Source organism: Aplidium turbinatum, chromosome 5 (assembly GCF_918807975.1).
Source record: "Aplidium turbinatum chromosome 5, kaAplTurb1.1, whole genome shotgun sequence".
Classification (NCBI taxonomy): Eukaryota; Metazoa; Chordata; class Ascidiacea; order Aplousobranchia; family Polyclinidae; genus Aplidium; species Aplidium turbinatum.
Window position 1 is genome coordinate 11,039,334 of NC_137476.1, and position 26,199 is coordinate 11,065,532.

Sequence of the window (26,199 nt, forward strand, 5' to 3'; positions counted from 1 at the left end):
TCGAAAACTTTCCGTCAAAGTAGGTAAAGACAGTGGCGCGGGAACTATTGTGTGCGAGTACATTTATAAAACTGGTAGTGGCCATCCTGGCGCCTCCTGTATAAGATAAACGACGTTAAAACACACATATTAAAATCGAACAAATTAAAAAGTTATATGAAATCGACATTTTGTGGAAATGAGCTCTCACACGCTTCCGAAGATTGATTTTCGCTCAGATGTCGTTTTGTCTATGAACCGTGTCATGAGTTCTTCTTCTTTGGTGAACATGCATTACGCAAGATGAGTAGCCTACCGTGAGTCTTTTTTTGTGTCATTGAGCTTCTCAACCACGTTTTCAGGCGTCTTAGAGCAGAAAAAGAACGTTGTGATGATGCAGCTGAAACCAAGAGGTAAAGGCAGAGAACGAATTTTCGCGTTTCTTTGAAAAGATCTAGTGTTTGAGGGTTTAGTTACAATAATAGCTCAGCAACCTTTCGAACGGTGTTTGCGGTTTTTTCACTTACAACATCGCTGAGCAAAGTAAGTTCCGTTTTTAGGCGATGGCATCGGGTAAGCTGATCTCAGTATCAGATCTTTCCTCACCATTTACACAGTTCAAAAGGGCCTTTTCTCTGTTGGCTGCTGTAAGCAGATCCGCCTGGCCGAATCTTCGATCAAGTTCAGCTTGAACCAAATCAAGGGCTTCGATGTATTGCCGTTTCCAAGTTCCTTCTCCCGCAGACGACAAACTATCCGATTCCTCTGTGTTTGAAATCTTGCTGGAGTTTTGCTCACTCGAGGATCTTTTGGCGTCTTTAGGTTATTAGCAGACGCAAAGACGTTCGCTGTTTCCAAGCTTATGGAAGCAGTTCATCTTTTCTGAGATTTCTGATCCGTTCGCGGAGAATGGTCATTGATTCCAAAGCTGAAGAAGCAAAGATCTTGTTTTGGAGCTGTCTTGCGATTGCTTCTGCAGGCTGAAAAACTTCACCGCTGCAGGTAATTTGCAAAATAAAGTCGCATAGTGCGAGTCTATTTTACCAAGCCGAATATGTTTGCATGTGCGTCTCCTCTCATTGCACTGTCTTCTGTCATGTTAGTCAGACATGACAAAGCAATATCATAAATTATTGTAGTGTTCAGAAGTAGCCTACAGCATGAAATGTAAATATTGCAGAATGATGTTCAATAAACGATGGACCGCCGTGTTAGTAGGGAGGGTAGCTAAGTAGCCTACCGCTACTGCGAGGTAGCCTATATAGCTCCCTATGATTGACGACTCTTTATTGCAAATGATGAGCGCGACCACACGTGACAAGAACTCGATTCATCGTAGCAATATTATTGTTCAAAAAAATTTCTGAAAATATGATTTAGGCCCACCTTAAATTGTCAGAATTTTCTAGGGGGGGGCTGAAGCAATTATTGAAAACTCCAGGGGGGGCTGAGTTTGTTCTAGGGGGGCTGCAGCCCCTTGAGCACCCCTACTTCTCGCGCCCTTGGGTAAAGACCTTTTTTGGAGCTGTAGTTCCTGGACAAGCTGAAGTTTTATTCAATTAATCTACTGAGTGTTACCAAAATGACAGTTATTGCAGGCTACCGAAAGCTCTGCTATAGCATTTGGTAGCCTAGTTATGGTGTGTACTAAACATTAAAATTGTCTTGGTTTGGCGGTTGGATACGTGATGCTAATGAAGCTGTCTCAGCAGGGGGGCGGATGCCCCCTGCCCTCAAATTTTCTCTGGATAGGGGGCAATGGTGCCCTTTTAAGGTCATGTAATCATGTAAGCTACTGCGCATTTTGCAATATAGGCTAACAACTTCTGCTTTTAGCCTAATTATAGGGCCTATAGCCTACCGGTACAGTAAGCCCACACAAATTATCCCGTGGACACATTTTATACTTTGCAGCAAATTGTGATGCTATGAATGTGAAATTTACCTTTCGTTTCTTCTTGTTCAAGCTATTTTAATAATTCATCTGTCTGACATTTCGGCTTTCATGGCTAATAGCGAAAAAACGAACGAGTTGCCCAGCATTATCGCTACCGTATATCTCATCCTAAAATCGTTCCGGCGCCCTTCTATCTCAGGTTTGTAAACTGCCTACAACAAGCTTTAATCAGACACTGGAAATAAGCTTAAGTGATAGTTCCAACGATCATGAAACAAAAGTTGCATAGCCTATGTGAAGAAAGATTATTGTCTTGATTTTTCATAGTAGGCTATTCTGTGAAAACTTGAAATATAGGCTACTCCAAACAAAATATTCCAAAGGAGCTCAAAAGCCGCCACTAGCCTCGCCAAGCCCAAACCGTACAATGATAGCCTACCATAGGTACGCTAGCCAAGCTAGCAATCTTGATTGTTGATTGTGTCCATAAAGTCAGTCGAGCGTGACGATAATTCCACGATTGCTGAGTTGCATATCTATAGCCTATGTAAGATATCTATGGTTTAAGTGACGTAAAAAATGGCGAAAAGAAGATAATACAAATCAAATTAAGGTCAACTGGTTGGCTTAGGGGTTAGGGTTAAGGCTAGAAAGTAGTTATTTTATTGACCCGGGTTCGATTCCTACTACTGCTATTGCTCTTTTTCTTCTGTAATTACCAAATAAATTTCAAAACAAGGATTATCTGGCTGAGTGCTAGAACGGTCACAGTGGATCTCTGGCCGAGTGGATCTCTGGCTGAGTGCTAGAACGGTCACAATTGGACGGTAGCTTCTTATAACATGTTCTGATTGGTTGGCGGTTGCATTGTAGTCATTCGCAGTGACAGAATTTCGATTTGTTAAAGTGGCTACCTTCAAATCTCAACCAAGCTGAAACTGACCAAATTGTGACACCATACTTTTTCATTGGCGAAAATCATAGTCGAGTAGTAAAACCATAGGAACGCTAGGCTAGACTGAACGGACTGCTTAGCACAACTATATATTTAGATTTGTTGTTGTGGAATCGCAGCTAACTCGATGACAATTTGTGGTGATTTGTTACCACTCTAATGGTAGCCTATCTTCACAGTTGTTCCCGACAATTTTCACCAAATCAAACGTCATATAAAAACCGTTATGGTCTACTTAACCTAGCTGGCATCTTACGTCATGGAAATTGCTAGAAAATGTCCAAATATTGCACCATCGGTCGTAAGACCTGATGAAATATTGCATCACTACCTTTGAACACCGGTTTGAATTGCGTGACAATGTCTTTCATTATTGCGTCACAGTTACTGTCTACGTGCATTTGAGATACCGCAAATTATTCTAGTCATTCGTAAAATTGTTTGTTGGAAGTCAGTCGCTAGTTTAACTGTTTGCTTGGTGCTTGGCAGCTGGACAAATTTCCGTCTTTTATCCAAGTAATCTGTTCTGTAGTGACAATTTTAGTGGTGTACGGTGTTGCATCCCGATTTTCGATAGCCGCGGGCTAATTTTACAGGAATACACTTTTTGAATAGACGTTTCGAGGAGAGTTTCTTTTTCGGTCATTACATGCAAACGAACGGATCCGAGAACTTTATGTTACAATTTTCCCACGAAGAGATTATGGTTTACCGCTGTGACCAACAGTTATGGAGTCATCATCTTCACATCATATGTACATTGTACAAGCTGTCAAGCTGATGATTTTTAAGACGTAGTATTGGCATGTCTATCCATGTAACTTTATATCAAAGCACGCTTCACATCTGTTAAGACATAACTTCCCTGGGTAAATTTGGATTTCCGCAAGATGATGATGTGGTTTCTGCTTGTTTGTTTCTGTCATTGTTTCGTATCGTCAAATTGTTACAATTTTGTAACTCGTGCAAGGCCTAGCTGGTGCGTTGCGCTTCGAAATGAATTTGAATTTTCGCAAGATGATAATGTTGTTTTTGCTAGTTTGTTTTATTTGTTTTCGTCATTGATTCGTATCGCCAAGTTGTATCTATTTTGTGAGTCGTGCAAGGCCTGGTGCGTTGCGGTTGAAATGGCTTTGCCCGTGGTAGGATTTCTTTGTGGGGTTTTCTTTGCCTGCCTTGCTCTTCTTTGCTATGAGCTAAACGCATCAAGACGTGTTCCCCTCACGACCATCAGCACTCTTGATAACGCACCATAGCCGATCTTCATAGCAACTGTCCATACAAATCTTAAATATATCAGCTAAAGCTATTTGGGCTAATAAAGCTATAGCCTAAATATATGTTGTTTATTTTATTTTTTTGTAACAGTTTCTTTTTTTTTATTTTCCTTTTATATCTTAAATTTTTCTGAAGGTGTTGCGACCGTGCCAAATTTCTCAACTTAATAACTTACTTCGGTCACAAGCACGTTTTAACGTTCGCGTTTTGTCGCTTCTATCTTTTTCTGGACCTTTGCTACGTTGACGTGTATTGTTTTTTTGATATGATGGTCAGAAATAAAAAACAACTGAACTGAACTGAAATGGCTTCGCTCGTGGTAGGATTTCTTTTTAGGGTTTTCTTTGCCTGCCTGCCTTGCTCTGAGCTAAGCGCAGCAAGAAGTGTTCCCCTCTCGACCATCAGCAGCTCTTGTTATCATACCATGGCTGATCTTCATAGCAAGTGTCTATTTGTACAAATTTTAAAAACATTAGCTTAAAGATGTAGGCTATGGGATAATAAAGCTTTAGCCTCAGTATATGTTATATTTTATTGCTTCTATTTTTAAATTTTTATTTCCTTTTTTTATCTTGAATTTTTCTGAAGGTGTTGCGACCGTGCAAATATTTTAACTTAATTACTTATTTCGGTGTCAAGCACGTTTTAACGTTCGCGTTTTGTCGCTTCTACCTTACTATGTTGATGTGTATTGTTTTCGCTGTGATGGTCAGAAATAAAAAACAACTGAACTGAATATGTAGCTACCGAAATACAATAAGTTGACCTGATTTCAAACATGGCTTAATTGAAATGACTTTCTATTGTTTGTATGTATAGTCTGGTTGGAGACTAATTTTATGCTAATTTTGGAAAGGACTGAAGCAGTGAAGCTGTTATTTCAGGAAGTTTTCCAGAACTGGGTAACATAGGAAGTGGGGCGAGTTAAGCTAATGTTGCTAACATAAAGTTGTTATTCGAAAGAATCTCTGTTTTGCTTTATTAAACTAATTAGTCGGATTTATGAGATATGTATAATCCAACAGGGTTTACAAACAAATATTGAATGAGTTGCATTATCCTGGTACGGTACGGTAACTTCATACAAATAGCCTGGGTTATTCAATTTATTTTCATTGTTGGCACAGACGAAAAATCAAGAGATTCAGAAATCAGAGATTTTAGGCTGCATGCAGAAGGATAAAATAACTTGTGCAGTTCTTTCACAGGGAGCTTTCATGGTTTGATGCAAAATTCTTTTCTTATGGTTGTGGTCGCATAATTTTGTTAAGAAGGCATTATAGCGCCACATTGCTCAGGCATGGTGATATTCATATTGCTTCACTCAGGTTAATTCATTTGTATCATTTCATGAATAGGCCTACTGGATTGCATAAAATATGGTGTCATGGAGTAATATAAATAGGTAACTTTTTAGATCTATACTATTTGTACATTTATCGTGTCACTGGTTTTTGTTTGTTTGTTTATCTTTATCCTGCATTGCGGGAAAGCGGACTTGAGCGCTATGCATCGGTGTACGCCTTCCGACATACACCTGACCCACGCTGCAGCCGACTGCAATGTCTGTTTCCGGTTGTCTACTCTACTTATGACTTAAATTTGGTGCTACCCATTACTCGACATCGATCACTAGGTAGAGGCAATTATCGTAAAGTTTCTTGCCCAGAGAAACAACAGCAATTGCAGGTGGCTGGAGTCGAACATGCAGGCTCTCGACTGCGAGCCCAACGCGCTAACCACTCGGCCACTGCTGCCGCCTATATACTGGTATATATTTGGGGGCACCTTGACTTAGATAACCGCATGGTTTTTTCGGTGCCTCCATGGTGTAGTTTCTATATCAAAGAAGCAATTTGTTATATCTCCTGATGTGTACATTGAAAATGAATGTGGAGCTATGCCGAAATAAACTTGATTGATTGATTGATATATACGCCTTTTATACGGATGCAACCTAGTTTGTACCCTGAACAGTTCGTACCCTCAGTTCGTACCCTGAAACAATCGAGAGAAAAAATTAAAAAAAGCGGAAGTCGCTGATCGCAGTTTCCGCAAACATTTTAAAATTTCCACCCTGAAAAGATCGAGAGAAAGATAGCACAAAGTCGCTGATCGCAGTTTCCGCTAACTGTAACCCTAACGCTAACCCTCGCTGATCACAGTTTCTGCAAACATTTTCTGCACTTTCCGCTAACCCTAACTCTAACCATAGACTAACCTATGCTCTGACCCTCGCTGATCGCATTTTTCGCAAGCATTTTTCCGTAGTTTCCGCTAACCGCAGTTTCCGCATACCCTAACCTTAGAATAATCCATGTCCTAACCCTCGCTGATCGCAGTTTCCGCAAACATTTTTCCGCAGTTTCCGCCAACCTTTACCCTAACTCTAACCATAGAGTAGCCTAATCTATGCTCTAACCCTAACCCATGCTGATCGCAGCTTCCGCAAACATTTTTGCGCAGTTTCCGCTTACCCTAACTCTAACCATCGAGTAATCTATGCTCTCTAACCCTAACCCTCGCTGATCGCAGTTTCCACAAATATTTTTCCGCAGTTTCCGCTAACCCTAACCCTCGAGTTGTTTGCGGAAACTCTGATCAACGACTTCGGCTTTGTGCTATTAAACTGCGATCAGCGAGTTCGGCTGTTTTAAATTTTTTCTCTCGATTTTTTCAGGGTATGAACTGTTCAGGGTACGAACTAGGTTGCACCCCTTTTATACGGTACCATACTGTTTATATTTTACTTTAAAGAAACCTGGTCTTCATTCCCAAATATCAGTGTTCACTAGTTGTCTGCAGCAACTTCTCCATTTTCTCTGTGGTTGGCTTCATCTATTATTTAATTTATTTTTGTCAGATCATCTTTTACGGTGTCTTGCCAGTTGCCACATATGGTACTTTGGTTTCCTTTTTTTCTCATTTTTTTGGTTACGGTACCTGTTTATCTTTTTCCTAACTCGCTATGTCAAATTATTCTCATGCATTTGTTTAAAGATGTTCAACTCATATCGGACAATATCCACTCATGTACATTGTACAGTCGTACACCTCAATATTCGCAACATCTGTTCATTCTTAACAGACTTTATAATTTTGTCAAGAAGAAATTATTGATAGCTGGTACTGGGGCATCTTTAAATTGCACAAACTACGCAAACCTTGCAAGGTTAGCCTTGTATAGTTGGTAATGGTAATTGGGCTGTGACCCTGAAAAAGGTTTGCACTTTGTCAATTGATAGTTATGAGGTTTTTTAAGCCTGCAATCCCTGCATGGAATAGTTAGACTATGCTATATGAATTGTGTACAATTGGTAGTAGTAATTTTGGCTGTGGCTTTGAAGAGCAATAAATAGTTTATTTGTCAGAAACAGGAGTGGTAGACTGGATGCAACCTATTTCATGGGTGCAACCTAATTCGTACCATGAACAATTCGTACCGTCAGTTACTACCTTGAAAAGATCAAAAGAAAATATAAAAAAAAGCTGAAGTCGCTGATTGCAGTTTCCGCAAACATTTTAAAAGGGTTAGGGTATCGGAGTATCGGTATCTGCAAATAAACAAACTGAAAAGATCGAGAGAAAAATTAGAACATCGCAGTTTCCGTTTTTCCGCAGTTTCCGCAAATATTTTAAAATTTCCGGTAATGATCCTAACTAAGAGTTTGCCAAAGTCGCTGATCGCAGTTTCCGCAAACATTTTAAAAGGGTTAGGGTGTTTCCGCAAACAAACAAACTGAAAAGATCGAGAGAAAAAAGTAGAACAAAGCCGAAGTCGCTGATCGCAGTTTCCGTTTTTCCGCAGTTTTTGCAAACATTTTAAAATTTCTGATAATGATCCTAAGAGTTTGCCGAAGTCGTTGATCGCAATTTTCGCAAACATTTTAAAAGGGTTAGGGTTGATTGGAGTTTCCACAAACGTTTTAGAAGGGTTAGGGTTGATCGGAGTTTCCGCAAGCATTTTAAAATTTCTGGTAATGATTGTAAGAGTTTTAGTTTGTTTGTGGAAAATTTTAAAATGTTTGCGGAAACTCCGGTCATCAGCTTTGGCTTTTTTTAAATTTTTCTCTTGATCTTTTCAAGGTACGAACTGACGGTACTAATTGTTCATGGTACGAATTAGGTTGCATCCCTATTTCAACCCCTAAAAAGATAGAGAAAAAAAAAGAACGAAGTCAAAGTCAATCTGTGTTTCCGCAAACATTTAAAAATTTTTCTCCTGAAAACATCTAGAGAAAAAATAGAACAAAGACGAAGTCGCTGATCAGAGTTTCCGCAAACATTTAAAAAATTTTCCCTTGAATTAATCATTTAATTTTTATGGGCCAAGTGTGACTTTTTTGATGCGATGTGCATTCTTGTAAAAATCATGCTCCCATGCAGTAGTTTGCTGGTTGCTAACCCTGCTAAATGTAACAAAAGTTTGATTCAAACCTGTCCTATACATTACTTTGTTTCTTTTCTAGCAGTAGTTGCAACAAAACTAATGCTAGAAAAGATAACAATCTTGATGAACATTGAACAGTGAACACCCAAACGTTGCAGTGAGTATTTATTCAGCCCTCGAAATTAGCTTCCATCTACCACGGCAAAAACATTGCCGTCGCCAAATCAGCAAACCTTGGATTGCGGCGGCAATTGCCGTATGCTTTAAAGTTTAAACAAACGACATTTTACGCGCTTATTCTTCATCGTGTTTCATACGGCGGTAGCGGAGAGCATCACGCAAGCTATTTTATGCGCTGACAATGCTCTTGTGAACTGTAAAAAGTTTGCAACCTTGTAAATACTGTCCTAATTGTTACGCAAAAGTTATTCTTTCATCGAATGCTTATTGTTTACCGGTGTCGTTGCAAATATAAATCATGGTGAAGGATACAGTTAAAAAGTGGAATTTACCTGCCATAGGTTATCAAACAGAGGGAACAGAAGGAAAAGTTAGTGTGGTATTTTGCAAAGTTTGTAAAGAATTTTATGACGGAAACAAATCGGAATTAGAAAAGCTACGGGGTCAAGTTAAAAAAGTAGAACAAAATTGGATAAATGGTTCTTCGGCAGTAAAATAATGCTTCCGATCATATGGCATCGCGCGTTCATGAACGGGCAGTTTTGCGTCTTCAAGTATTCCAGTGACGACGCGACAACCTCATCCTCCGATACAGCATCTGATGATTCCGATTCTGACTAGTTCTTTATCCAACAGACTTTGTGTTGCTCGCAGTATCCCAATTGTGCGGAAATTATGTTAGTGTACACGTAAGTCGAGGCAATCTTCTCGCAGGGAGCTATTAATTTGTTACCGGTACCTGTTTGAGCAATTAACGTTATTTTATGATGGTTCAACGTTGCTAGATGTTGAAATAATGTAAAACAAACGTGAATTTTTTCTTGGGCATTGATACCCAGGCAGCAAAATTTGTTATTTTTGCATTGATTTTGCGTCTGTAGACGTTGAATTGATGTAGAAATGATGGTTTTGCTGTCTGGGTGCGCAATATAACCCGCCGGGAAAGTTAAATCGATTTGTTCTGACTCGAACGTTGAATCAACCCAAAATTAACTTACTTTCCCCCTGAGTTATTTTACGTAAATTAACGTAACAGCGTGCGTATCGCGTTGCTCGCTTTATCGCTACTTTTGGTATATATGATTACATCACAACAAATCAAACGATGTGGTCGTGATAGACTACTCTAGTATATTTTTCCCTTCTCGTTTTACATGTTTTGGTACAATTTTGTTGCAATAAACGTTCACAGCAATTGCCAACGCAATTTCAACCTTTGCCATTTGGCCTATATATAGCCAAATGGCAAAGGTTTTGGCCTATATAAAGATATGCTATAAAATATAATAATTTCAAAGACTGCGTGAGTGTTCACAGTAAGTAAAATAGTCCGAGGTGAGGTCTTGGTGCGATGTTTCTGCTGATTAAACTCGCGCTGCGAGTAAATAACACAGGAAGAAATTTTGAACAATTTTTGTCCTAATTAAAAGTGCTCATTTTGCTGCGGCATTTTTATTGCCGTAGCAGAATGGCCATTATGACGTTTACGGCAGCATTTACCATGACAATTGCCAAGTGCCGCCGCTAATTTCGAGGACTGTTTATTTAATTAGTTGTTAAAAATAAAACATTTGAGAAAAAATATTTTTTCTGTCGCAGGTGTTGCCACAAGTTTTTTTTTTTTTAATATCTTTAAAGTTTTTTCAGACTGGAGCAGAATACTTGATCTCGCAACTTTCTTTTTGTAGATCTAGCCATGTTCTTTTTGGTGTTTTATTGTGGCTGCCAAGCGAGAGAATATGGCCGCTAGGAAGAAGCTTTAGTAGGCCATGCTTGGTCGCCAGGAAAATAAACGAGCTTAGAGGCTTGGTTATAGCCAATTTTTGGTCTATAACATTTGAAGTTTTACTCATTTTCTAATAAACGCATTTGTAACACAATCTGGCCATTTTCATTTTGTGCGCAACACGAAAAAAATCATAACAGACAAAAGTGATTACATATGCGCACTTAGGCCTGGGACTTTCGATTTTCCTAAATTCGGCAAACGGGTTTTAAAAATATACTATCATGGCAAACAGTGGATTTGTATCAGAAGTAGCCTGTTTCTAGAATTTGTAAAGAATTCTGCTGCTGTAAAGTTTCTAAAATTTGTAAGCTGATATCTACTGTAGAATAGTTATACGTACATCGTACGTAATATGTAAACTTTGCCATGAGTCATACTTGGTTAGTGCAAACCTCGCTCATCCTACAAAAACAAAATAAGTCTAGATCTACTATATCTGCTATGCTGATCTACTTTATCCTCCACAAAACTAAGCTGTACACATGATTTACTCGGCTTGTATTAATAGTCTCAAAGCAGTTACAACAGAATTATTCATAAAATAACAATTAGTTTTAGTAAGAAGTAATCAAGTCTCGCATCATTCATGTATTCCGGCACTCAGGCCTTGCATCATTCATGCCTTGCTGCCTAGGTATAGTGTCATTCATGTTTGTGTCATTTGGACCGCGGCATTAAGTCGAAGTCGTGGTCTGTTCAAAGACTGTGATGTTTCTTATTGCAGTTTTTAAAGCATACACTTATCTTTAAAAAGTTTTTGTAATTGATTGCATTGCAACGAAAAGCAAGCTAAGGGCCAAGGTGGAAGCGCAAGAATGCAAAACGGACTTGAACAAAAAAATCAATCTGGACGTGGTGATGAATTTGATTCCACCTACATGCATCAAGGGAATGTAAATCAGGTGTGAATTTATTATTTGAATAATACGGTCTTATTTTATACAGGCATTGTCATATGTATTACACTGGCCAGCATATAACTTGTTCCAAGAAAGTTTCGCCAATATAGGTTGTTTTTAGAGTTGCTAAACCCAAAAATAACATTTTTTCTGAATTGGTACTGGTTTTTAAGATATTCCATAGTTTTTTAAAAAAGCACTAAAAGTGTGCAAATTTTGACTTTTGTTCCTGTATTTTTCTTGGCCACAATCTTGATCAGACTGTATTTGTCTTTCAAGCTGGTTTTACAAGCTTGTTTATGTTTATCTTTATGACTACTAATCATTTTTAATGCAATATCGAAAACATGACAATTGTATTACAGAAAATCATGTATGTGCTTGTCATGTTTCATGTAAACATCAACTAAAAATATAAGCTTTGTGAGCAGGGGGTATGGTACCGTACTGTACATTGCATTTTAGCATGGTTGGCTGGGGATGAGACAATTGGCCATGGCCGAACTGTTGCAGGGACATTTCACCACACACTCAATCTCTTCAAAAGATTATTTAGTAATTAGTATAAATTTTGTTTCGTCTGTTGAGATTGCCTTATGCAGATATTTTCGTTCATTGATGTTGAATTTTCATCACAATTTGTGGTTGCTAGACAATAATTGTAACACAAAACTTTTCCAACTCTAAATATCATAATAATTTTTTATCAAGTGAAATTCCTTCTTGAAATATTTTTCTTCAAACAATCCCAATAGCCTACTGTAATTTTAGAAATGATATTGATTATCTCAAAGTTTTAATAAGCTCGGCAGCTCGCCCAGGCCCCGAAATTCATGGCGGTTATGTCCGCCGTCACAGCATGTGATGTTCGCGGGAAGTATCATCTTGATTGGTCATATCTGTCCGCCGAGAAATAGCGATACAAACCGTCATTGCATAGCATGAATAATTGTTGCGAATATATAGTTTCTGCGCATTCTAGCGCGCATCTAGAAAATATGAATACTGTATCCCTTAGCTTCCATTCAAGGGTCTGCTACTATTCGGTGAGTTCCTAACCTCTAACCCCTAATCCTAACCTCGAACCCTAAAACGGCAATGATAATTAGGCTACGGTACCCAATAATTTAAAAACAAAATTGAAAAAATCCCCCGTTAAAGGATCGGACTTACCGAATCGGACTCACCAAAACGGGCCATTTCGTCCATTCAAGCAGGAAAACTTTCGATTCTTACGTTGCTTTAACCAGGCCTCGAAATTCCGGCGGTCATGGCGGACATGACCTCCGGAATGACCTCGAATGTCTGCCGAAGCCGACTCATTGGTCGGTCATAAATGACCGCCGCAAAATTCTTGACAAAAATAGAGCTAATGCAGCAAAAATATATTTTAAATTTGAATTGTTACAATTGTTTGTTTAACGCGAACAAATACGGAGCTGAAGCAACAATAGTACAGGCAATTGCTTTAAAGATCACATTAAAGTGGCGTGGTTAACGAGCTGATGGCAAAAGTAGCCATTTTTACATCATTTCAACGCCTTGCAATGTTGCCTTGAAATAAAGTTATCTGAACTTTTCGGCAGGATGTGTATTCAGCCCTCGAAATTAGCTGCCATCTACGACGGCAAAAACATTGCCGTCGCCAAATCAACAAACCTTGGATTGCGGCGGCAATTGCCGTATGCTTTAATCAAACGAAATTTTATACGCTTCTTCTTCATCGTCTGTCATACGGCGGTAGCCAAGAGCATCACGCAAGCTATTTTATGCGCTGACAATGCTCTTGTGAACTGTAAAAAGTTTGCAAGTTCCTTATAAATACTGGCTTAATTGTTACGCAAAAGTTATTCTTTCATCGAAGGGAATGCTTATTTTTGACCGGTGTCGTTGCGAATATAAAAAGTGGTACAAAATTTGATAAGTGGTTCTTCGGCAGTAAAGAAAAGTAATGCTTCCGATTATGTGGCATCGCGCGTTCATGAACGGGCAGTTTTACGTCTTCAAGTATTCCAGTGACGACGCGACAACCTCATCCTCCGATGTTTCCGATTCTGACTAGTTTATCAAACAGACTATGTGTTGCTCGCAGTATCCTAATTGTGCCGAAATTATGTTAGTGTACTGTATGCGTAAATCGAGGCAATCTTCTCGCAGGGAGCTATTGATTTGTTATCGGTACCTGATTGAGCAATTAACGTTATTTCATGATAATTTAACGTCGCTAGATGTCGAATTAATGTAAAACAAACGTAAATTTCTTATTGGGCATTGTTGTTGCGCGATATAACTCGCTGGGAAAATTAAATCAATTTGTGCTGACTCGAACGTTGAATCAACCCAAAATTAACTTACTTTTTCCCCCCAATGAGTTATAACGTGAATCACCGTAACAGCGTGCGTATCGCGTTGATCGCTACTTTTGGTATTATTACATCACAACAAATCAAACAGTGCGGTCGTGATAGACTATTCGATTATTTTTTTTCTCTTCTCGTTTTACATGTTTTGGTACAATTTTTTCATAATAAACGTTCACAGCAATTGCCGAGGCAATTTCAACTTTTGCCGTTTGGCCTCGTCAACGTTTTTGCGAAGTAGAAATATGCTAATTTTGAAGACTGTGTGAGTGTTCACAGCAAGTAAAATAGTCCGAGGTGAGGTCTTGGTGCGATGTTTCTGCTGATTAAACTCACGCTGCGAGTAAATCAAACAGGAAGAAATTTTGAACAATTTTTGTCCGAATTAAATGCTCATTTTGCGACGGCATTTGTATTGCCGTAGCAGAATGGCCATTATGACGTTTGCGACGGCATTTACCACGGCAATTGCCGTGTGCCGCCGCTAATTTCGAGGACTATGTATTCTAATTTTAACAATGAGGATTATTGCGTTACATTGATCGTTTGTTAAAAAGAAACGTCACAGAGAAGCAAGTCTCGGCTGGGTTCCGCACGTGCTTAGGCGAATGTGGCGACCTTATTCATGCTGATACTGATAGAAATAGAGTTTCTGCATGGAAGGGAGCGTGTTAGACTAACACTAATTGTGTTAGTTAGCTCAGTTAACACTAACACCATTGAGGGCTAACACTATTGAGTCAATGATGCGGATTTGTCTGGACGGTCCTGAGCTGGAGATTTACGACCCCGCGCCGGCAGTAATCGCTTGGCACAACGATTCTATAACGCAAAAACCACGGAATAAGTGATCGTAGTTGCTTTTGTAATAAGGAAATTTGGATTGTTGTTTTCAATTGCGTTTATTGCGTCGTTACACGACTGTCATTAACGCACTGATTTATTTGCAAGCAATCTGCTCCAGTATACTTCAGGGTCGGTTAATTAAGCCATCAACCATTGCAGAGTTATTCTGTTGTAGAAAATCTTCTACAAACATGACTACACAATACTGTAGTGTGATTTTGTGCAAAATCTACTACATGCAAAAAATATGTCCGGTTGAGATATTAAATGTCCGCTGAAAGGGCCAGTCCGGTAGGACATGCATGACCGCCGGAAAAAAGTACAAATTTCGAGGCCTGTTTAACCATTGGTGACATTGAATCAGCGTACCAAAGGTGAATTCTTCACTAAGAAAAGAACCGATGGGAGTACCGGTACTTTTACACTAATCACGCGCAACTTAGTTCAAGTCTCACGTCACAATGTCTGGCTTTGATCTCCGAGTAATATTGATAAGGCAAGGTTGGTTGCAAAATTAGATTATACGAGTAGGTTATTTCAGCAAGATGCAGCAAAATTTGTTTAGTTTTGGTATTTTAGTAAGAAAGAAAAGGCCCAGGGAAAATTCTCTTTCACTCACATGACATGCAAAAATAAATCTCAAGAAGAAGCCTAGTGAAACTTTGCACAGCAGAAAATGGGTCTGCAACTATTTGTTGAGTCCGATTCGGTGAGTTCCTAACCTCTAACCCCTAACCCTAAAACGGCAATGATAAGTAGGCTACGGTAGCCTACCCAATAATTTAAAAAAAAAATTGAAAAAATCCCTTGTTAAGGGATCGGACTCACCAAAACGGGCCATTCCGGCAGAAAATAGTAGCGTTAGTGTAGAAGTTTTCCGACTCGTGCCTAGAGCATTGTGCCGGAAGAAGCCACACGACCTCATTCGGTGGAAGTTAATCAGTTATGCGGCGTATTAAGCAGTTACGTGATGCTTTGACTCTTGAAGCACACATCATTGTTCTGATGAAAGCTTCGGTGACTTTGCCGAAATTTTAAAAAGCCTTCTATACCGTAGCTATCATTCTCAAATGGTGATGAGTTAACAAGATGAAGTGATTAAGCATGACGATCGACGCTAAAACTGGTGTGTCCGCCGTGAGACTTAATTTGTCCGCCGAGATAGCTGCTCAGACCTGACAGTCCTGACATGTTTGTCCACAGTCAACAAAAACGAATTTCGAGGCCTGTCGCCTATAATACTTTAAACTTAAAGTACAGTTAAGATACAATGCGATGTGTTGCTACAATAAAATATCGTAGATTAGAAGTGCTAAAGATCATTTTTAAAACTGTTGTAAAAGTAATTGGTTGTATTCTTCAAAATGAAAGTTTATCTAATAAAATAAATTTTACTTCAACAACGAACCTTTCTTATATTTGATTTTGTTACTACACCCAGCCAATTTCGTTCAATCACAATACATTAGAATCGTATTGTGACACTGTCTTACTTCCAGTTGTATAACTTTTTTGTAACCTTATATTGTTTTGTTTTAAATATAAATTGGGTAACTATTGCATCACAGCAACTGTGTCCGTCATAGAGTGACTGCATTGTTGAACGAGAAACTGCTGTAAAAAAGTCAGTTTGTCGCAATGACTAGAGCATGTTTTTATTGATCTAAAAATCCAAAAAAAAATGACATTGAAATTTATAAAAAAAATGACTTTATTGACCTAACGAAAATTTGACTTAGTGAACCATTCTTTTTTTCATTTTATATTTAAAAGAAGGAAGGCTACATCGAAAAAACATTGAAACCTTCAACAGAACATATTATAGGCACGACTGAAGGTTATATATATTTAGCAGGAAACAAACTCCACATTCCACAATGAACATCATGTTCACCAAGAACAAGAGTTAAAATGTGACAATGTTAAGTTCAATATAGGCTATGATTGACCATAGGCATAGCCTAGGAAGATCTGTAGGCATTTCTTTCCAGAGCAGCTTACTCTTAATAATCATGATACTTTTAAACAGGGTGGAACCGGCGCTTAATTAACTGTCTGGTCTTTCAGTGTTCATTATTCTAGAAATGTTGTGGTTGTTTTGCAGTGTTTTTAATGTTAGGTTGCTAAATGAAGCACAAATTGAGATTGATGAACAAGAAATTGTTAAAGAATCAGTTTTTCTCAGCATTTAAAAGAAAACATTTGGACTGCATGTGTCAATTGCATAAAATTATCTTTATTGACCTAAAATTGACCCAATGATAAAATATTGACTCTTTATTGACCTATTAAATTATGATTTTGAAACCTACTGCTTGAGTCCAGAACTCTTACTTAAAACCACACCTTACTTTAAAACCACACCTTACTTAAAACAGTAATGACAAATTTAGTGTTTGGTGATTGTTTTCTACATAGCAATTTTATTTCATATTTACATTGCGACTCACATGATATGCTGATGTTACAATTTGTTACATTCATACATTTTGTGTTGTATGCCAATGCCATGTTTCAGTTTGATGACACTTTAAAATTTCTTCCTTTATATTGTTTAGCCATATGGTATGGCTCCTACATCTGAATCGTATGTTCCAAATTACTATGGGCATATACCTTTTCCATACATGGGTGGAGGAACTGAGTGGTCATCAGGAAGTGATTCCATGCCATACATGGCGGGTTATGGAGGAGAAACGCAGCAACCTGGCTTTGTACCCGATGCAATGTTCAGTCATCCACAAGCACCATTGGGAAACACTGCGGTAATTGATGTGTTATGAAATTCGTATAATAATTTTTTGTTGATATTATCAAAGAGAGTTTAGTGGTATGACTCACAAGCACCAAAGTTGAGTATTCAGTTGTACAAGATGCTTTTCAACCAATATCAAATGCATGTTTAGATTCTTATTTAATTTGTAACATTTTTGATGTAAACACATTCATAATTGAATTACTTGTTTCATAGTAACCTAGTATATACTGACTTTAGTTACATACACAGGCCTTGTCAACATGCAAATCCTACAATATAATTTTGGCTTTGAACTTGAGACTGAATGAGCTTTATATTCCTTTGAAATGATAGTTGTGAGAATCCAAATTGCTAAATTGTGATAGCTGAATCTCCAATCATAAGTGTCAAAACATAGTCCATTATTTGTTTATTAGCAATAGCATTTAAGTATCCCAAAATACACACAAAATTTGTATTTAGCAACTACTAGTTACTCAAACTATCAACTTAAGTTAGCATTTCTGAGTGTTATCATGTGTAGTAGATGGATCTCTAGTCAAATGTGAAGCTTGCGCATTGGCCTGCCCACAACCACGTAGGTTACGGACTTCAAATCTCTGATATAGGTTGCCATAGGTTTTGCATCAACTCTAGAGTTTGATTGGATTTAAGCTAGACTTAAGTTTGAATAGATGATATTTAATGTAGTTTTTAAATCCTATTCTCTACAATCTTAACTCCAATGAGTGTGTAGATTGTGTAATATTTTTTACAATATTGCCTTCTTTTTTCAGGCATACTATAATCAACCATACAACTATTTTCCTGCAAATAATGACTTCAGTGCTTGGGGAGCACCAAACACTGGAACTGGAATACCTGAAAATGCTGGTTCTGGGTTTAGTCAACAAAACCCTACACCATATAATGGGGACTACTACCATTCAGTAATGCCAGCAAACCCACAGGATTATTTGGGTGGCAATGATGTTTTGCCCACTGCCAGTAACAACATGGTCCAACACAGTAATCAAAGAGCAGCTATGCCTGGCGTAGGAGGAAACAATGTTATGTCTGGAGGCGATGTTGCTGTGAAAATGCCGATTAGCTCAGCCAGTAATGGCATGAAAATGGTAGAACAAGGATTGCAAAATATGAGTTTGGTTGTACCTTCTGTTGATTCTGACTCAATGAAACCTCAAGTGCAACAAAACGTTTCATTGCCTATGCCTGGTGGTTCAATTCCTGCTCCAACTCAAAATGTCATCATGTCTGGAACTTCTATCTCTGCTCCAATGGGTCAAAGTGGAAGTGGCAGCAATACCAACAATGCACCTGTACCAGGGTCGAATGCTCCAAAGCCAGTTTCTTGGGCAGCGATTGCTTCAAAACCAGCTAAACCACAACCCAAACCCAAAGCAAAATCCGCTGCTGGTCCAGGACTGCCGCCACCTATCAAGCATAACATGGATATCGGTACATGGGACAATTCATTGCCTCCACAACCAAAAGGACCAGCACGTGGATCAATGCCAGGACAATCAAATGCTCCTCAACGATGGTCGGCTCCGAGACAAGGTGGAAATGGCCAGGGATATGGGTAAGCAATAAGCATATATGACTTTTGCAAAATATTGTTCAAAAATTCCATAGTATGTCTATTTGCAAACGATTTTCATTCTAACGTGTAACTTTTATAGCTAACAATTATATAGCATATGCAATGGGAGATGTTTTCAAACCGGAATGGCCCGATTCGGTTAGTCCGATTTGGTGAGTTCCCTATTCGGTGAGAGCCTTTTTCGGAGAGTTTCCTATTCGGTGATTTTTTTTTAAATTATCGGGTACCGTAGCCTAATTCCTAAACCCTGGCCATCCGCTACACACAACTACGCTGAGATATCCATCAAAGCAGCGGCTAAAATCAAGAAAGCCATTTGTACGCGCTGCACAAGACCTTCTGGCAGCCTCTGGTGGAAGCCCTAGCAAACAGTGGTGCCACGCGGCGTGGTGTGAACAATGGTCAAGCAGCGCGTCCCCACTTCGCCAAGTATTCAGATCCTCGTCCGAAAACCAGATGGGACATGGCCTCTCTAGACTTGCCTCATCAAGGCGTAACCGTTTGCTCACTGGTGTTGGACGCTATGGTGCAGACATGTTGCGTTGGGGCTTGGCAGAGAGTGCTGCTTGTGAGTGTGGCGAAATTCAGACGGCAGCCCACATTATCAAGGATTGCCGGCTATATAGACCACCCCATGGTATGGAAGGCCTAATTTCCATCGATGACGACACCAGGCAGTGGCTAACCAACGGATGCCCTGACATATAGCGACAATACGAGAGAAGAAGAAGCCTAATTATTATTGCTATTTCAGGGTTAGGGTCTTATTTCAACGTTTAGCGACGTTAAAACGATGTAAAAGCGGCAATGATAATTAGGCTACGGTACCCAATAATTTTCAAAAAAAAATTCAAAAAATCACCGAATAGGGAACTCTCCGAAAAAGGCTCTCTCCGAATCGGACTCACCGAATAGTAGCAGACCCTTTTCAAACATACCTCCGTTGAAAAATGACGATTGTTCAATATTCATCTAGCATTGCTGAAGCTTTTGACAACACTGTACGAAGTTGTTTGGCAATATAATGATTTACGTATCATGCGAGAGTCATGTTTGGCTGGGACATTTCTGCAATCGCTTGTAGGTCACTGTTCAGTTCAAGTCGATGAACCAAACGAAAATTTATCGCAACCTGATTGCTGTAATCGTCAAAACAAAACAATTTCTTGGTTACTTTTCCTTTTGACACAATTACTTGAAAAGAGTTGCAGATAAAAAAAAATAGTTACAATGTACAATTTCTGGTTCTAGTAAAATACCTTGCTGTCTTAAGTCTTGATTATTTTAAAAGCTGCTTGAGACTAAAACAAATTCTAAAAACGAATAATCACAGATGGTTGAGAGTTGAGATACAATTGAACCAATATCTATTAATTTGAGCTTGAGCTGTTTTGGAAGACCGATGACATTCAGACGTTTTGTTGATTTGCTTTAGAAAATAGTCTCAATGTATGGATTGTTCATGATATTTTGGTTATTAACAACAAACCATCTTTTTCGATCCCAGCAACTGCTGCTGTTGAAGAATAAATTTGACTCAGTTTTGAATTTTATTTTGAATCTGTATTTATAACGAAACTTTTTCAAAGATATAGATCTTCAAAGTGATAAAATTCTAGTATTTTTAGCTTATGGTAAGCATCCTGATTCCTGATGTCTCGTGAAGTTATTTCCTGAAATGTTGATTTATTATGCAAATTGCCGGAGACTAGTGGTCGCATTGAGAAGCTATGGAAAATATACTGCAGGGCATCCTAAAGTTAATCTTAGAAATTGATGCCAGCACCGTATTTTTTTTTAAATAAAAAATGTATCAAACTGAAGCAAAGTTCTTTCTTAGTGTCACTGCAAAACAAAATGAATTTCTGTTCTGTTGTATGAAAGGATTTGCCAACTACGTTCAGGCGCATGTGTTGTTGTTGCCAACACAAAAGTATTTTGCATCGACACAATTTCCTGGTTTATTTGAAAAAAATCTTTTTTTAAGCGTTTTGTTTCGGCGAAATTATCTTTTCAAACAGCCTTAAACTTATGCACCTCCCCCACTGCTGCAGTCATGGTCAATGACTGCTTGTGGCTGCATTATCCCTGTTAAGGATACAGTTTTTAACTTTATAATGGCTGTCTTCTGATGAATGAACGTAGCACGTCATTTTTAGCGTAGTCACGTAGGCGTTGGATGAATTAGTCGCCTGACTGTTTCACCATACCTGCCTACCTGTTCCATGTGAATAGTTACCATTTTATAAATAATATACACTATGACGTAACAACCAATCATCGTTCACTCAATGAAATATAGTTTACTGGAAATGGTTAAGTCAACACGTTACCGTATTTACATTAAATTATAAACCTTTACCAAAATGCGTTGACACCTGTATCTCTAGCCGATTACTTTGGGGACAGTAAGTAATCTGTGCGGAACTTTTAGTTAAATTTTTTTGAAACGTCTCATTTTTTGCGGCTTGTTGGACAAATATCGATTCTTTATTTCAGTTGTTGAGTGTCACTGTCGTGTCACTGTCGCATTGCGATCCAACTCTTGTTGTTTTTTACCAAATTTAATTCGTATCACCGCTCTTTGTTTATACACATAAACAACATCTTTTCTAAAGGTTTTTATAACAGTAGTTTTTGGACTGTATCATATATAGCATTTTTGACAACTTCCACAAGATTTTGACAACGCAACTCAATTTCAGGTCAGGCGATGGACAAGGCACTAATTATGGAAATTTGGGCACAGAAAACTCTTCACCATCTGATGGCAGTGGCCGGGGAAATGTACCTCAATTGAACAATGACGAAATCGGAAATGCAGTCTTGGACAAACTAAGATCTGAAAATGATTATAACCCTAAGCGGCTCACTTTGGACGTTAGGAATGCTCGTTTTTTTGTCATAAAATCTTATTCGGAAGATGACATTCATCGGTCGATCAAATATAATATTTGGTGTTCAACCGAACACGGCAACAAGAGACTGGACGCCGCCTATAATGCCCAACAAGGCCGTGGTCCCGTGATTTTGTTATTTTCTGTCAATGGTTCTGGTCATTTTTGCGGTGTTGCTGAAATGCTGACACCAATTGATTACAGTAAGCGTGCTGGGGTTTGGGCGCAGGACAAATGGAAGGGTAAATTCCAGGTGAAATGGATTTATGCCAAGGATGTTCCCAATAGCTTACTGAGGCACATTCGGCTCGAAAATAACGAGAACAAACCGGTGACTAACTCACGTGACACTCAAGAGGTGCCTGCCGAAAAGGGTCGCCAAGTACTCGAAATCATTAGCAACTATAAACATCAAACGTCAATATTTGATGATTTTTCGCATTACGAACGTCGTCAGGTTGAAGAAGAGGGGCAACGAGCAAAAAGAAATGATCAAATGGTGAGTTTGACGTTTAAATTTTAAATTTCTACTTATTTAACATATTCACAATATCTTATTTAACATATTGAAGAAAAACATTACAGCAAGTATCAGTCGTTTTTTGTAATACATGGCGTTTTGTTTTTGGACTGGCCGCTTTTGTGTGGACTGGTCAACATCATCGATTGTTATTTTAACTGAGTTGATCATGCGGTATATAATATATATATATACAGTTTTAGGATCAGAATAAATTTCAATACCTAAGCTGGTTAGCGTTGCTTACAAAGTGATTTCAGTTGTAGAATTAAACAATGCTCGTTTTTTCTGTCTTGTGGTGTCTGAAGACTTAATTTGTACTTACTTCAGTTACTCCTGATTTTGGGTCATTGATAAATTGGAAAATATACTTGCCTGATATGCATTGCCCTTGTCTCACTCTGACCTGTTTTTGTGTTAACTCAGCCTTTTTTATTGTGCGTGCTTTCATATTTGAGTGTTCGTCTGAACTAAACAATAACCATAGTAACGCGTGGAACCGTGGATACTTTACAATGCTTTTCCACCTAAAAGATTTCATGCATTTGCAAAATTACCACAGCAAGAGCTTTTTGCTGGCAAATCACGACAGATCTTGGAGTGTAAAATGTTTGAGTTTCTGAACACAACAGTAGAGAACGATTGTGTGTTTGTATTTGCACAACCAAACATCTTTATAACTTCTATATTTTCTCGTATGGTAGAAAAAGGCTTTGTCAGTGAGAGTCTATAGAAAAGTTCCGAATACGTCTACAATATTTTGTTTATTTATTTATTTACATGACGCATTTACTTCAGTCAACTACCCGCAGTTCTGTTTGCAATAAAGGACCACAAGACTGTAAACACTTTCCATATTTTTCCAACTTCTCCGCATATCGAATGTTGACTACACTAGTACACTCGTGTTAAACTTTGAGCTTAGTATTCACAAAAGTCACAATTTAAGATTTTTTGTATTGAAGCCACACATATTACATCACAATAATTGTTACTACACTAAGTATTATTGTCAATACTATTACAACCATTTATTATTTTTGTGTATTACTGTGATATATCCTGTATTCTATTTCTACTGCTATTAGGATTTATACTTTTGTCTATTGTAGCGATTTAGGTTTATTGTTAGGCTACTACCACTATTATTGTTTATTTTGTTCTATTTTATTATATTATTGTATTTTACTATTATTAGTTGAATGAGTTTCGCTTTATATTATTATTATTACTATTATTATTTTATGCTATTGATGATGATGATTATGGTATTGCAGCGATTTAGATTCCGTTATGACGAAGTTGAATCCGTGAATACCTTTTGCTATCTAGGAGATAGATTGAATGCCAGTGGTGGTTGTGAAGCGGCATTGACTGTAAGAGTAAGGTTTGGTTGGGTGAAATTTAGAGAGTGTCGAGAGTTGTTATGTGGTAGAAGATTTCCGTTGAAAATGAGAGGAAGAATTTGTACTAGTTGTGTGAGATCTGCAATGCTGTACGGAAGTGAAACATGATGCTTACTGGAAAACGAATTGGCGATTTTAAGAAGAACTGAGAAAGCTGTGGTGAGAGAAATGTTGGGTATGAAGCTGATGGACAAAGGGAATACAGATTGAGAAGAACTTATTAACTTGCTTGGGTTGAATGAGAATGTTGATAAGTTGGCGAAAGCGAATGGAGTGAGATGGTATGAGCATGTTTAAGAAGGGGTGAAGATGATGTTTTGAGAAGAGCGCTGGAGTTGCAAGGGAAGGACCAAAGAAAACAAGGAAGATCCAAGAAAACGTGGAAAAGGCAAGTTGAGGAGGAAAGCAGCAACGTGGGCTTGACAAGAGAGGACACGTTAGACAGATCGATGTGGAGGCAGGGTGTGAAGGCGATTGCGGCACTTGGAAGTAAATCCAGCCACCCTCGGTAACGGGGACATCACCGGATTCAAACTGGACTACTACAATTACTAGTTACTACTACTATTATTATTGATTGTAATTTTTGTATGTTGCAGCGATCTCGAGATAACGTTTGGCGGGGAGACCGACAGCCTTCCAGACCTCAAGAGTCATCAAAGAATTAATCCCTGTATTTCTATAGTAATTATCATTGTAACGTGTCATACCTTTAGTAATAGTTGGGTAAATGTGTGATTGCTGGCGCATAGGATTTTGCGATCCCCTCACGATAAAAGATATTTAAAAAAGATCATGAAAAGCTTTCATTCTGCAACACTTTAAACGGCTTATTTTTTCTCATTTGAAGGCATTTCAATCTGACGCCAATTATTTGCTGATGTGAGGCATTGTTTTATTTTTCTGTATATTACATTAATATTGGTTGTGCTGTACGATTTTTTTTTTGAAAAGGCCAATAAAGAAAAACTTAAGTGGTCTAAAAAAGAATGATGTGTGGCAAATTTAAGAAGTATTTTAATTTTAACCATATCATGGTAATTATTGATTGCATGGGTATAAATGCCATTTGGGATTTCCTGTCTTTTTAGTTGAATTTTAAGTCATTGGTTCGTGCACTCAGTTGTCACCAGCAGAAAACTTTACCTGATTTTTTTTTTAAATCACGTTACAAATGCGCAGGATATGTGAAGGCATCGCTATGGGCTGGGCAGAGGGGGGATTGCGCATGAGTGTCCAACACCGATGCATCCAAATATTGGTATTCCCACTCAGTTTAATATTATATTACAGATTTCTTTAGTTTTGTTAATTTGACTAGGTGTTACTTGCTAAAAATTCTGAATTTTTCTTATCAGATTACAAGATATTAAAGATTGATTGAAATCAACATTTTAAATGGATGTAGTTACATTTGACGCTGGACCTACTAACATTTGTAGTTATAGATTTTATGACATTTTAGTAAAACTGTTTAATGTCACCAGTTTTAGAGGAAATGCTTTGCTCCACTGCATCATACGACCCCCCTCCCTTCCCCGACTAGCAAAGGAATCATTTTTGATTTTTTATGGTTTTGAATTAAACGTTAAGTTGCTTTGCTGTTGTAAGTTAACAATATTGCAATTCGAGAGAACATAATGAAGATGCCGTGGATGAAAAAAGGTCTAGTCCCCAAGGATCAGCAATCACCTGCTTTGTTCTCACTATTGAGCTCGTGCGGAGATTTTACTAAAACTTTGCGAGGAAATGCGATTGTTGATGTGGAAAGGCATCTCAAAATATCCATTGTTACATCGGACAATGTTCTTTTCTTTTGCTCATTCAACATCACTTGTACGTATTTCAATCACAAACCAAGATTTTAATAATGTACATGTAGTAAAATGGCTGTTATTTCTACTTATGTTTATTTTATGCTTTAAACTTTAAAGCGTTGTTCAGTTGTACAGTTAAATTGATAACTAGTCCGTATCGAATGTGACGCATTGTTGTCTCGAGTAATCCTGCGTATGTTGTCCTGCTGCACAGTGTTGTGTGACTGTTAAATCAAATCGAGTAAACACCTAGAACTGGGAATGTATTTCTTTTTGTGGTGATAAATTTTTAAACATTTTTAATCACAAAGATTGGAGTGATTAAGAAACATTCTGGCTTGGCAGTCTCCGCCTGGAAGAATCAAACAAAGGTAGCCTCGTCTTCCAAGTAAGAGCTGCATCTTTGATGATTCAGTGATAATTTTAATGGACATAAATGTAGATGGTTCGTGTTAGATGTTACAGCTAAGGTGTGAAGCAGACAGCAGTGTGGTTACGATTATTCAAACCTTCAAAGTATTCAGTTACTTGCCGTACCACAATTACTTAAATAGGCTATGAAAGTGCTCAACTTTACATGGACAATGAGCTTTCCTCCTCGCATGTAATCTTAAATTTCATACTC

At 38.2% G+C, this 26,199-nt stretch overlaps 1 protein-coding gene across 1 annotated transcript; it reads left to right on the forward strand.

The window, feature by feature from the left end:
• Positions 1-11,197: 11,197 nt before the first annotated feature.
• On the forward strand, positions 11,198-25,840 carry LOC145770698 (YTH domain-containing family protein 2-like). Its single transcript, XM_082582394.1, has 5 exons — positions 11,198-11,370; positions 17,132-17,338; positions 18,108-18,913; positions 21,640-22,330; positions 24,357-25,840. Exons 1-5 carry the CDS (start codon positions 11,284-11,286, stop codon positions 24,423-24,425), a joined length of 1,860 nt encoding a protein of 619 aa, XP_082438520.1. The 5' UTR covers positions 11,198-11,283; the 3' UTR covers positions 24,426-25,840.
• The last annotated feature ends 359 nt before the right edge of the window (positions 25,841-26,199 follow it).

Coding starts and splice junctions, on each gene's coding strand:
- LOC145770698 (XM_082582394.1), top strand. CDS start 11,284: ATGCAAAACGGACTTGAACAAAAAAATCAATCTGGACGTGGTGATGAA. Junction 11,371..17,131: donor ATCAAGGGAATGTAAATCAG/GTGTGAATTTAT, acceptor TATATTGTTTAG/CCATATGGTATGGCTCCTAC. Junction 18,914..21,639: donor GGAAATGGCCAGGGATATGG/GTAAGCAATAAG, acceptor ACTCAATTTCAG/GTCAGGCGATGGACAAGGCA.